General features: G+C 48.4%; 1 protein-coding gene across 1 annotated transcript; it reads left to right on the forward strand.

Annotated features, from left to right (window-relative positions):
* The first annotated feature begins 983 nt into the window (after window positions 1–983).
* Window positions 984–1,696, forward strand: LOC139019499 (large ribosomal subunit protein uL16-like). Its single transcript, XM_070428506.1, has one exon. The coding sequence runs from the start codon at window positions 992–994 to the stop codon at window positions 1,634–1,636; it is 645 nt and encodes a 214-aa protein (XP_070284607.1). The 5' UTR covers window positions 984–991; the 3' UTR covers window positions 1,637–1,696.
* The last annotated feature ends 11,847 nt before the right edge of the window (window positions 1,697–13,543 follow it).

Genomic DNA, 13,543 nt, shown 5'->3' on the forward strand with positions numbered 1-13,543 from the left:
GCTGTAAAATGCGTGGGCACTGCCTTAGGGCATAGGGAAGCTAGGGGAGAGGCAGGCGCCTGGTGCTGCCTTCAAAGGCGGCCATCAAGCCTGTCTCTCCTGTGGGGAATGATGGACGCGCTCACTCCTTATCTTTAAACATGTCCGGAGGGGTCTGCTGAGCCCTTCTCAGTCCCCTAACCCTGTCTCTGGGGCCTGGACTCGAGCCCAGAGTCCCTGTGCTCAGCCCACAGGCCTGAGGTCTGGCTGGGAGGTGCAGGGAGCGGGTGGAACCCCGACCTGGGTGCTCTGACCGACCGCAGGGACTTCCCACGCCTTCACTTCCTGCTCTTCAGCGGGGCTCACAGCAACACGCAGGCCTCTGAGCCAGGCCGGGGACTTCTGAGGCAGTTTCTGTAGAGAAACGCCTGTTCCAATCAGGAACTAGATTTTGTAAACCTGGAAAGTTGGGCATCGGGGCAGCCAGGGCACCTGCCAGCGAGACACCGTGGTGTCTGTATCTGTCATCAGTCGGGAGGGCCACTCCGGGAGGCGGGTCTGGCGCCCAGAGGTTCACACTTAATGCCTCCTGTCTTCCAAGCACCGCCCATTGGCCATCTCAGTCCTAAGCCACCCCACGAGGTGGGCGCTGTCTGAGCCCCGTTTCACAGATGTCCTCAGGGTCACACAGACGTGGTCCAGAATGAAACCCAGACGCAGACATGAGGGGGCGGTGGACAGACCATCATGGCTGCTTTGTGGCCTGTGACCTTCCTGTTCCCAGTTACAGTCTCTCCTGAAATCCGCTGTGCTTCCTGTCACCATGTCCTGTTTCATAAACTCCTCTTTACAGTAGAAGCTCAAGCAAGTCTGTTTCCTGCAACCAGAGCCATGCATGAGATAATCCTGTAAAAGCCAACGAGTGATGCAAGCGGGACTGAGATGTCTGGTAAATGAAAATGAAAATGCATCTCTTTCCCTGCGGCGTGCCACTGAAGATCCTGATGTCGCCATGAGTCGCCGCCCCGCCGGGTGTTACCTGTATTGTAAGAACAAGCCGTACCCAAAGTCTCGCTTCTGCCGAGGTGTCCCTGATGCCAAGATCCGAATCTTTGACCTGGGGCGGAAAAAGGCGAAAGTGGATGAGTTCCCACTCTGTGGCCACATGGTGTCAGACGAATACGAGCAGCTCTCCTCCGAAGCCCTGGAGGCTGCCCGTATTTGTGCCAATAAGTACATGGTGAAAAGTTGTGGCAAAGATGGCTTTCACATCCGAGTGCGGCTCCACCCCTTCCACGTCATCCGCATCAACAAGATGTTGTCCTGTGCTGGGGCTGACGGACTCCAGACAGGCATGCAGGGTGCCTTTGGGAAGCCCCAAGGCACAGTGGCCAGAGGCCACATTGGCCAAGTCATCATGTCCATCCGCACCAAGCTGCAGAACAAGGAGCAAGTGATTGAGGCCCTACGCAGAGCCAAGTTCAAGTTCCATGGCCGCCAGAAGAGCCACATCTCCAAGAAGTGGGGCTTTACTAAGTTTGATGCGGATGAGTTTGAAGACATGGTGGCCGAGAAGCGCCTCATCCCAGATGGCTGTGGGGTCAAATACATCCCTAATCGTGGTCCCCTGGACAAATGGCGAGCCCTGCACTTGTGAGAGTCTCGGTGCTGCCTCCACCTTACACCCACCAATAAATCAATGTTTCAGCCCTAAAAAAGAAAATGAAAATGCAGAGGATGGGCTCCGGGCAGGCACAGCAGCTCCCGCATCTGAGTGCACAGGCCACCCCCAGCTCCCCGCAGGACCCCATCGGTCTGCCTGCACCTGCCTTGCACTGGAGACCTGCTCCTCCTTTTCTCATTCCCTCTGCCCCCCCATCCCCAGACAGTGCAGAACAGAACGCAGAGCGAGGTCAGAGCAATCGACCCTCCTGGTGTCCTGGGAGCTGCGGCTGAAGGAAAAGGTGTGGTGCCTCTGGCTTTCGCAGCAGCCGATGGCAGAGCTGTCAGCAGAAGGATAAGCAGCAGTCACCACAAAACCGATGTGCGCTGGTCCCCACGCACCTGCCAGGTGTGACCTGAGACCCTAAGGGGACAGAGGTGAGCATGGTGGGCGTGTCCTTGTCCTCTGGGACTCAGGGTTCACACCTCCAGACACTGCATCACAGGGTGAGGTGGACGTGGATACAGGGCGCACAGAGCAGGAACCCCCAACCTACAGGGCTTGGGGTGGGGTCTCAGAGGGAGATGGGACAAGCCTGGCAAGAGGAAGTGAGAGGAAGCATGTCTGGGGTTCAGGCAGGCCTGAGTCCTCAGCACCAAGGGCAGTGGTCAGGGCTGAAGGCAACTCGAGGAGCCCACAGGGTGAGGGGCCTGGCCTGCTCACCCTTATCCAGTTACCCCTTCAAGAGCCCTGGACTTGGGACAGAATAGGGGCGCCGGGACTTCCCACAGGGAAGGTGTGGGAACAAGTTTAGCAGCTCTTCAGTTTGCGTTTTCCTGCTTACGTCGTACGCTTCTCTGGGAGCTGGTCATGATTATGGTGTCTTATCCCCCAAAGAGCAACTAGAGCCATCAGGTGTCTCTGTTGGTTGTTTCGTGTCACAGGGGGATGCATGTGGGAAGCCCTGCCCCAGATGTCGGTCACCTGGGAATGCTTCCTTTTCTGAGGCCAGGGGCTTTCAAGGGGAACGTTGAAACGTTCCCACCACAGGGTCTTGCGGTGCTTCAGATTCCTGTGCAGATGGCTAACTGCAAGCCTGTCTGTGCTGGGTGACAGGAACACTCTGTGCTGGGTGGCAGGGTTGCATCACTGGGGATAGGAGGCTGTGTCCGGAACAGAACAGCCCGGGGTCGGGCTTGCCCAGGCCAGGAGGCTGCCCCAGCTGCTGGGTCCCAGCGCGGTGCCGGGTCATGGAGTTAGACGGGGGAGGGCCTTCCCATCTGGGTCTGTTGCAAGAACATAGATGCTTTTCACCGGACAGGACTCTGTGTGATGGTTCCATGCAAACTCACCCGCTTTGTGGTTCCTGCCTGACCGGCAGAGGATGCTTTCAATAGGCGCACAAGCCTACCATGCTGTGGAGATTAGCATGCGGGGCACTTACCTGGGAGCTATTTGGGGATGTGAAGAAGGAAGGACGGAGCAGAAAGTGAGGTTGAGCTGCGATGCAGCCCAGACATAGGCCTCCGCCCATCTGGAGGGAGGGTGGCCCTGGCGAGGGGGTCAGGCCTTTCCATCCCCACACTGACTGGTCATTGGACGCAGGCTTCCCTTGGAGGCGCGCTGTGACCTCCCAGCAGTGGCCCGTGCCCACGCAGGGAGGAGGTCCGGGCGGCACGCTCGGCATCCACAGTAACAATGACCACAGCAGCTGTCATGCACACACTCACTGAATCTCACAACAATCTTCAGATGTATTTTTATTATCTCCCTTTTACAGTTGGGGAAACCAAGGCACGGGGCTGTTTGACTCAGAGCCCTTGTCACCACCATGACGCCTCCTTCAGAATGAAGCGCTAGCAGTCAGGATGCTTAGCTTTTCCAGTTACCCACCGACGGTGTCTCAGAAAAGCCCTTATTCCTCTCTGACTTTCAGCCCCCCAAGCTCTGAAATGGGGAACAGAACACCTCACCTGCCTTTTATCTCCCTTACAGCATCATTGCCAGGACCAATTAAAACAGGGCCATGAGGTGGGAGTGCTTGGTGAATGGCTAACCCTATACACGTACAGGATGGAATTCTTATTCCACAAGAAGGGTAACATGTGACCTAAGAGGTGGCAGCATAAGCCCATCCCAGACCTCTGAGGATGGCCCTGGGCTTAGACCTTTTGGAAACGCCAAGTGGCAGAGGCCAAATGCAAATGCTTCCACTTGGCAAATGGAGACATGGAGGCAAGTGACAGGGAAGCCTGTGGACAGAACTTAGGCTAAGAATCCGTTTCCAGATTCCATGTCCAACATGGCCTTGCTATGGCTCCGAAGCCACTACGGAAATAAGGGCTAGCCCATCCCAGAGCACGAGGACCTCCTGAGCACGGTGGGAAGGAGGCAGCCTTTGTTGATGCCTACCTGTGCTCAGCACCCTACCAGGTGCTTTATGGGTGTGATGTTTGCCTCTCTTCAACAGCCAAAGGCACTGTGGACCAGCAAATCAGAGGTTTGGACGTGGAGGTGACTTACTAAGAGCCCAGAGCCGGGAAAGGGCAGGACCTTGGCCTTCTGCAGCACCCCTGGCTGCCACCTGACAGGCGAAACGCTGGCTTCAGTGCTGCAGTGGAGGGGATATTGGGAGCTTCGTGGGCTGGCCAGCATGTGAGCTGTTTCTATACAAGCTCAAGCTGTGGGAGAGAGGGAGAGCCTTCAGCTCTTGCAGGAAGACCTGTTTGGGGATTGGTGTGAGGCCCGTTCTGGAGCTAATATGCAGGGGCCTGATGTGGGTGATCAGAGCAAGTAGCAGGCTGCTGAGGTGAGGACTGGAGCCCCTGCGCTCAGGAAGAAAGTTGTGGGCCAGGGCAAGAGCACAGAGAAGAGGCTTTCCTACGGCCCCAGCATGGCAGTGGTTCCTTAAAGAGATTCCGAGGAGGACCACCGTCAGGCCTGGAGAGGGCTGTGTGTGCCCGTGTGCGTGTACCGTGTGCATGCCGTGACTGACCTGGGTAGATGTACCCCGGGGCCTCTTTATTCATTTGCAACCAGGGAAGGTCCACCCAGATCTATCTAAACCTGTTCCATGGTGACTGCGGCCCTATGGACGGTGCCAAGTTCTTCAAGGGAGCTGTGGGCTCAGGGAGGAGGGAGCAGAGCCCAGAAGAAACTGTGGCCCAGGTCTAGCCTCGTCCTCTGTGGGGAATGCTTCCCATCTGTAAAGTAGGAATGATGCTAGCAGTTTGATGAACCCGCAAAGCTTTTAGTAGAGTCACGTGAACATAATAAGCACGTGCCCCCTGGTGGCTATGGCTCTTCCAAAGTCTATATATGTTGAAGTTTTTGGGATGTTTTGTTTTGTTCATAGTCGTACAAGTTCAGTGTCATCTATTATGGTGAGTTAAAGACTTGGTCACTACGAGGTGGCCATCTCCTTCCTGTTCTCAAAGAAATTCTGCTCTGAATGAATGGATAGGTCCCACCCCCTGCTAATTAGTGCCTGACTGTGTTCTTTCATCCTTACACTTGCAACTTTCCTGTTTAATATTTTGGGCATGTCTCTTGTAAACAGCATTGAGTCGGATTTTAAAATCCAACCTGATACTCTGACCCCTAAGTAGGAAGCTTAGTTCATGTCCACCTGTTATAATCTTTACTATATTTGGACTTGCTTTACTACTTACATTTTATAACCCTTTTGGATGTTTCTATTTCTCCTTTCTTGCCTTATTTGGTGGGGAGGGGGGCAGGTGTTATTGCCTTTTTATTTCCCCTACTGGTTTAGAAGTTACATAATCTGTTTCTGCTTTTTTAGTGGTTACTATTGAAATTTTACCAGGAATATTTTACTTTTCATATTACTAAAGGTAATAAATATTTAACTTCTTTCCCCCAAAATTCATGGATCTATTTGCATTTTTAACCTCAATCATCTCCCGCTTAACCTGTAAGGCATTATTGATGGCATTTTAGGTCTGTCCTTTTTCTGATTCCACATTTAGATTTTTTTTACGGGGTTTGTTTAGATTTTCCTACATGTTTACTGATTTCTTGGCTCACCGTTCTTGCTTTCATCCCAGATCGTGTGTGATAGGCCGAAGAATAGCCCCCAAACCCGTCTACTTCCTAATCCCCAGACCGGTGAATGTGTCAGGTTACATGGGAAAGGGGGAATTAAGGTTACAGATGGAATGACTTTGCTAATCAGATGACTTAAAACAGCGGTGTTGTTCTGTGTCATCAGATGGGCCCAGTGGAATCACAGGACCCTTCAAAGTGGAGGAGGACAGGAGAGGAGTCAGAGTGATGTGCGGGGAGGAAGACCTACCCCAGCTGCTGACTCTGAAGAAGGAGGAAGGCCCAGCGATGACAGGAGGAAGCCGCCAGATGGTAGAAAAAGCTTCTCCTCAGAGCCCCCAGCAGCCCTGTTGACACCCATTCCAGCCTGTGAGCCTTGTGTCAGAATCAGACCTGCAGAACGGAAAGATGATAATTTTGTCTTGTTCTGACCCACTAAGTTTGTGGCAATGTGTTATAGCACCTAAAAAGAAAAAGGAATATACTTTCATTCTAGGGTAATTTTCTTCTTTTAAAAAAACCCTTTAGACATTCTTTTAAAGAGGGCTTGTTGATAGCAAAGTCACTTATTATTTATCTGAAAACATCTTTATTATGTCCCTTCTCTTGACAGATAGTTTTGGTAGGTACACAACTCTTTATCAACAGTTAATTTTCTCAGCACTTTGAAGGTGGCTTCCATTTCTATCATGACATCAGTCACTTCCAAAATAATCTCTTCAACTTCACTTACACATTCATTGCAGTCCATCTGTGCACAGATTTCTCTTTATCTTTCTGGGGATGAACTACTTTTCTTGGAGCTGTGGATTCATTTATTTACCAGTTCTGGAATATTCTAAGATGCTAACTCTTCGAACATTGTTTTCCCTCTGCTCTCTTCTTCCCGCTAAAGAGGCTGTGACTAGATTATGCTAGACCTTCTCACTCTGTCCTCACAGTGTCTTAACACGTCTGTGCCACACTGACTTGCCCTGTTTCTTTGTTCTTCATGCTGAGTAATGTTTTTGGACTCTCCCAGGGCAATAATTCCTTTTATAGCAATGCATTCCTTCTGCTGTTGAAATCCATCCACTGAGCTTTTTATTTCAAAAACTGTATTTATTATTTCTAAAAGTTCAGTTTAATTCTTCCTCAAAACTGCCCGCTCAATTGTTATACTTTTCTCTTGCTTACTTTTTGATTCTTTTTTTTTCCACTTTAAGTTTTTCAAACACAGTAATTTAAAATTTTGAATCTGGTAAATCTTAGGTCTTTGGGGCCTCAATCTGTTATTTTTGTTTCAGACTCAGAGGTTCCCATATCACTGAGCCCTTGTCACAACAAGAGTTGGAGGGACTTGGATTCCACATCATTGAGACTTTGTCACACCTGGAGTTGGAGGTCTGAATGGTGAGGCCAAGTTCCCATCTGGGACATTGAAGTCCACCCAGAAATAACCTCAAAACTCTCAGAAAAAAATAATAAAAAAAAGAAAAAGGAAAAAGAAATAAAGACTAGCCCTAGCCAGTTTTGTTCAGTGGATAGAGCGTGGGCCTGTAGACTAAAGGGTTCCGGGTTTGATTCCGGTCAAGGGTACATTCCCGGCTTTTGGGTTCAACCCCTAGTGTGGGGCCTGCAGAAAGCAGCCAATCAATGATTCTCATCATTGATGTTTCTATTTCTCTCTTCCTCTCCCTTCCTCTCTGAAATTAAAAAACACACACACAACCACATATGTGTGTGTGTGTACACATATATAAAGAAATAAAGACTACATTGAATTATTTATAGCATTAACCTTCTAACAAAACATAACAACTAAGATCTTTGCTCAGACTTGTAAAAAATAAGCATAATTAACCTGGCCAGTGTGGCTCAGTGGTTGAGCATCAACTCATGAACCAGGAGGTCACGGTTCCATTCCCAGTCAGGGCACATGCCTGGGTTGTAGGCTTGATCCCCAGTTGGCGGCTTGCAGGAGGCAGCTGATCAATGTTCTCTCTCATCATTGATGTTTCTATCTCTCTCTTTCTCTCCCTTCCTCTCTGAAATCAATAAAAATATTTTTTAAAAAAATAAGCATAATTAAATGAACATTTTAGTTAAAGCAGTTATTATAGAACAAAGGACCTTGACTGAAAGGGATCTGTGACAGGCCTCAGGGTGAAGGGGCGGGGTGTGTTCCATGAACTCACTTAAATTCTATGCACTAGGTTAGGTTCATTTTGGGGATAAGGAGCCATATCTCAAAAGGATGTGTAGACTCATTAAAGGTTAAGAATCACTACTCTGGAGCTACTTCAAAAATGAAGATAAACTCTAAGCTCTTACTTAGTATGTTTCCTCACTACCCCTTTGCTGTTCTGGCTCCTGGTCCATCTTTATGTAGCTTCTATGAGGGCCTTTTGCCTATTTTCCCACATGGGATTTTGAACTCATACAATTTGAAAAGAAAAATATTAAAATTCTATTAGATCAGTGAGCAAAGGGAAATTTGCCAAAAGTTGAAATCAGATGGCAAACAAATACAGAAAATGCTTAACTTCTGTAATTAACAAGGAAATCACAGTTAGAATAGGCATTTACACCTAATAAGTTAACAAAAATGAGGAAAAGCACATTTCCCAACATTGGTGAGGCTGCAGTGAAAGTTGGTGCCAGTGACAGGCTACGGTTCCAGCTTTTCAGCAGGTGATTGTGTGACATGTATCCAAACCCATAAAAATATGGTGAATCTTTGACCCAATCATCCCACTGCAGAGAACCTTTCAACAGAAGATAACACAAAGTATAAAAGGCACACCATTGTTTCAGCAAAGATGAAAACAACAAAAGACCAAGAGAAACCTCTGCATTCAAGAAAAGGAATATTCATTAATAATGTTGTATTAGAAAACTAGGCAGGTATTTAAAATGTTTAATTGTGAAGACTGGGTAGCCCACTTGAGAAGTGCTTATTACGCACTGTGCCATGTCATCCTCTGGGGCTCAGAAGGAGAAGGAGGTTGCTGAGGTGCACAGTTCTCAGAGGAGATGGAATGAGGATGCAAATTTTCCTCCGCTTAAAAACTATGAGCAAATGGTTGTGCCTCATCACTGACATTGTATGAGTAACAAACCAAGAAGCCTGTGGCTACACGCATAGACTTTACAGTTCTGGGCAAACAAATCCCACCAAAAATGCTACAACATAGTGATCACGAAGCAGAATCCCCAAATGTTCGCCTTCTTGGTTCTGAGGAGGGCTCATCTGAAAGAGTTAAAGGTTTTCTTTTCACAGGATCTTCAGTCATCATCATGCCAATAGTGTCCCCTGAAGTCACGAGTTCTTGACTCATCATGATGGTCACTAATCTACTCACTCTTCCCAAACACGTCCACTATCTTCATGCCTTTGCCCATTTCTCCTTACTCAGAAGATCTTATTTCCGGCCAGAAACTCATTCAACATGAACTCTAAGGCCAATTCCTCTGAGAGTTATGCCCACACATCCCCCATCAGTGTTAGAGCTTCCCCAGGGCTTCCATGCTCTTCCCTTTCTTCCCACGTGGCTGAATGTGCTAGGATACATTTGAGCTTCATCTGTTTCCTCATGGCTACTTCGAGTTTCTTGAAATCAGAACCTTCTTTAATCCATAGAAAAATTGATCAAATATGAGATCTCAAGTTGGATAAACCTGGTTTGTTTTGTTGTTGTTGTTGGTTTAATTTGGGCCACACCACTGACTCTCTTTGTGACGTTGGGCAAGTTATTGTGCTTCCTTGAACTTCTGTTTCTTTATTAGTTCAAGAAAGGTCAAAGAAAACCTGTTTCATAAAGCTATTAGCATATGCTAAGTGCCCAATAAATGTTAGCTATGCGCGCAGGCTATGGGCCAGGGGAGAGGACCAAGACCAGGTTCTTTGCTCCCAGCTCAGTGCCACACCAAGTGTGTTGGGGGAGGTGTATGAACACAGACACCCCAGCTCCCTGACAACAAGTGTCCAACTCTGAGTCTGGAAATTAGCAATTGTTTCTCCTGTCCCCTTGGAGCCCTCAGATGTTGGGGAAACCCCTTCACACACTTCCTCCTGTGCCCACGTTGAGGAAGCCCAGGAATAGATCCCTGCAGGGGCAGGAGTCAGGTCCCCTAACCACTGCACAGCCTCCCACTCCCTCCCTCTTCTGGAACAGCAGAAGGTGGGTGAGTCACTGCTATCATCACTGTGACACCCACTGGTCTGGGAGCCTATGACCTCATAACATGAAGAAACTTTTCTTCTGAGAAGCATTTCCTCCGGATTACCAAAGATTAGTCTCCTCTCCTACGGCCATTGCTCTGAGCTTTACTCACCTCTAACTTCTCGAAGTGACCCCTTAACCCTGACATTAACTTTGTCAGAGGGACCTCATCTGTGTTACTGAGAAGAATCAGGACATCTGTCAGGAACTGCGTTGACTTCCTTCCTCAGAACTGCAGTGGAACAAAACATCATGAAATGATAAAAAATCACAGTCTAAAACCAGATTGGAGGAGATGTGAACCTCGCTTCTGTCTGTTGCTAGCTGAGTAAGCTTGAGCACATCTCCTAACCCCTGGCCACTTACCTGGGTGACTTTCCTGTGAAAATTAGACACATGTTGTTTCCCTGAGGGGCTGAGTCCTGAGCTGAGCCCAGAAGAGTGATTTCTCGCCAGGAGCAGCGCATGCCATCACTGAGCTTGGGCGAGAGCACAGCATCCTGGGGCACCTGCAGGAGACTGGCTGTGACTGTGGCATGTTGTGGGTACAGGGAGCCACGGGGTTGAGAATATGAAAGATCTTGTCTGCCAAAAGCAAGTGGGAACCATTGAAGAAGAAAAGGTAGAGGACCGCCCTGATAGCAGTGGACCAAGGTTTTGAACAAGGCAAATACGGTAAGGAGGCTAGTTGGGGGTTGCCTAGGTAACCCACAGATGAGAAGAAAAGGAGATGACCATCAGGATGGACAGGAGGCCCTAGAAGTATTTAGGAGGTAAATTCAACAGGACTTAGTGAGGACTGAAGGCAGAGATTAAGGGTATTCTTGTTTATGGCTTAGATAAATGAGGGACGGCAGCATTTATTGAGAAAGAAGACACAGAAGGATGAGGTTGCTCTGAGGGCAGTGGAGGAAGACAGTTCATTCAATTCAAGTCATGTGTTATTTGAGGTGTGGATGGGATACCCAGTCCAGGTGGCTGCTGAACCTACACACCTGGAATCTAGAAGAGAACATAGTGCAGAAGATGAAAGCTCTGTATGTGATGGGTGAAGCCTGCGGGAGAGAGGGCACGGGTGACATTTTAGTTTGTGCTGTTTTGTAATCCTATATAATAAAAGGCTGATATGCAAATTGGCAGAAAGACCAGTAGCTATGACATGCACTGACCACCAGGGGCAGATGCTCAATGCAGAAGCTGGCCCTTGGTGGTCAGTGCGCTCCCACAGGGGGAGCGCCGCTCAACCAGAAGCCCCGAGCCAGGCTCACGGCTGGTGAGTATAGTGGTGGTGGCAGAACCAGTATAAGCCATCAGTCGGCCATCTCCCGAGGGCTCCCAGACTGTGAGATGGCACAGGCTGGGCTGAGAGACTTCCCCCACAAGTGCATAAATTTTGTGCACCGGGCCTCCAGTGTCATTTATAAAAACCATCAGTTCTCCCCGCTGGACTATGAACTATCACATATTAATCTTTGAGTTTATTTTCTACAACAGTATCATGAATAAAGGTGAGAGCTCAGAAAGTTGGAGTAAATCAATCAATAATGAATTAGTTTAGTCATTTAAAAGGAAAGGGCTTTCACTGCAGCCAAAAAACTGTATCTTCCTCATGATCTCTGGGAGTAGCACAGGTGAGGAGAGAATGAGGGAATAGGACTGCAGGATGCAAGATGCAGGAGGATTGGGCTAGGGTCATGGGTCCTGCCCTAGTGGCATCTCTGATGCCCTGGCCATCACAGCACCAGGCAGCATCACAGGAGCCCAAGCTGCTACTGTCAGGGTCACGCAAGGTGAGGACCCCTCCAAAATCCCCAGTTCTCATTACCAGACAGTTACAGCTCTGTCCCCAGTATTGTTGCTGGTCTCTCACTAACCTTAGCTACTAAGGTTCTACTAAGAAAGTAAAGTTCCTATGCTTACCAACCTCTGGTAAAGTAAAACTTCCTTTTCTTTGCCCTAAAAAGGTCTCCTCTAAGCCTCAAGGAGTGTCATGTCTGAAGTGCTAGCCACTTCCCTTTGCTCAACTTCGAGAACCACTGCTTCCTGCGCTGCATGCGAGCTGCCCACGCGAGGCAGCAGCATCTCCTCTGCTTTCCAGTGTGGGACGGTAGTGGCTGGGATGGCAAACATCTGTCACTGCCCTTGAGGTCAAGCAGGGTCATGCACAGGCAGCTTCCCTGGGGCCCACGCTGGGCAAGAGCTGCTGTAAAAACCCTGGCCGTTACTTTGCAAAATTCACCTGTCGCACTGCGATGGTTCGCAACCCCCAACATGCTTTCCTCCCACTGCACCCCCGCTCCTGTGGGGACACCCTTTGTGACAAACGAATCCTCACTTCCCCCTCACACCCATCGCTCTCCATCTGAGAGCCCCATTGCTTTTCCTTCCCAGTCTGTATCATTATCCGAAATCATGTTGTGTGTGTATTTACCTGGGTGTTTATGCTCTGTCTCTGTTGGGGTCCAACCCCAACGGGTCCAGGGATCCCCAAAGGTGTGGACGGAGTCGGCGAAGAATGAATGACATGGAAACTGGTTTCAGTTCATCAGCATAGCGAGGTTCTCCCTCCAGGATCTCCAGCGAAGTTCTGGTTAGGATCTGATGAGGATCTGATGAGGATCTGATGGGGATCTGATGAGGAGCTGATGAGGTTCTGATGTGGATCTGATGTTTATTGTCTTGTTACATCTATATTTATACCAGCGGATTTTAATCCTGTCAATTTCTATTACAAAGGTTAGGGCGTTTCTTATCTCCGTTCCAGGGAGTAAAGATTATGTAGCTCAAGCATGATTGTTTGTAGTTAAAGTGATTAACTACCCGCCTGGCACTTAGTTAAGGAGTTTTATCCCCTCCCTAACTTCAGGGGAAAATCCCTACCTGGGAAAACCACCTTTCTTGGAGAGGTGACCTTGGTTAAAACACATAGCGCCAAGAAGGTGAGCAAACATATTAAGAACAGTATGCCATATATGCCAGGTCCCTTGAAACAGCAAGGATGGACCGGCTCCCGGCAAATTTCCCCTTTTTTATTTTTTAAATGGCAGATGGATATTACTCATGTCCCATCTTTTGGTAAACTTTGCTATGTGCATGTTTGTATTGATACCTTTTCTCATGTTATCCTTGCTTCTGCACGTACAGGAGAAGCCTTTAAAGATGTAAGTCAACATTTATTCCAACGTTTTTCCTACCTAGGAATACCAAGGGCACTTAAAACAGACAATGGGCCTGCCTATACCTCTAGAGCTTTTAAAAACTTATGCTCTACATTCGGCATCGCACATACTACAGGAATACCTTACAATCCTCAAGGCCAAGCAATAGTAGAAAGGGCTCACCAAACTTTAAAAACACAAATTAAAAAATTACAAGAAAATGAGTTTAAATATTCCTCTCCTCATCATGTTCTACAACATACTCTATTTGTAATTAATATACTAAATGTAGATTCTGAGGGAAATTCCCCAATGTACAGGCATTGGAACCCTGATCTAACTAAACCTAAAGTCCTCGTCAAATGGAGAGACTTGCTTACAGGAGCCTGGAAGGGACCTGATGTACTTTTAACCCGGGGGAGAGGATATGCTTGTATATTTCCACAGGACGCAGACTCACCTGTGTGGATTCC

This window comes from Myotis yumanensis, unplaced genomic scaffold (assembly GCF_028538775.1).
Source record: "Myotis yumanensis isolate MYYU_CA2020_CCGP unplaced genomic scaffold, mMyoYum1.0.hap1 SCAF_11, whole genome shotgun sequence".
NCBI classification, from domain to species: Eukaryota; Metazoa; Chordata; class Mammalia; order Chiroptera; family Vespertilionidae; genus Myotis; species Myotis yumanensis.

Bases quoted from the DNA above. Each gene is read 5' to 3' on its own strand.
- LOC139019499 (XM_070428506.1), top strand. From the start codon at position 992: ATGAGTCGCCGCCCCGCCGGGTGTTACCTGTATTGTAAGAACAAGCCG.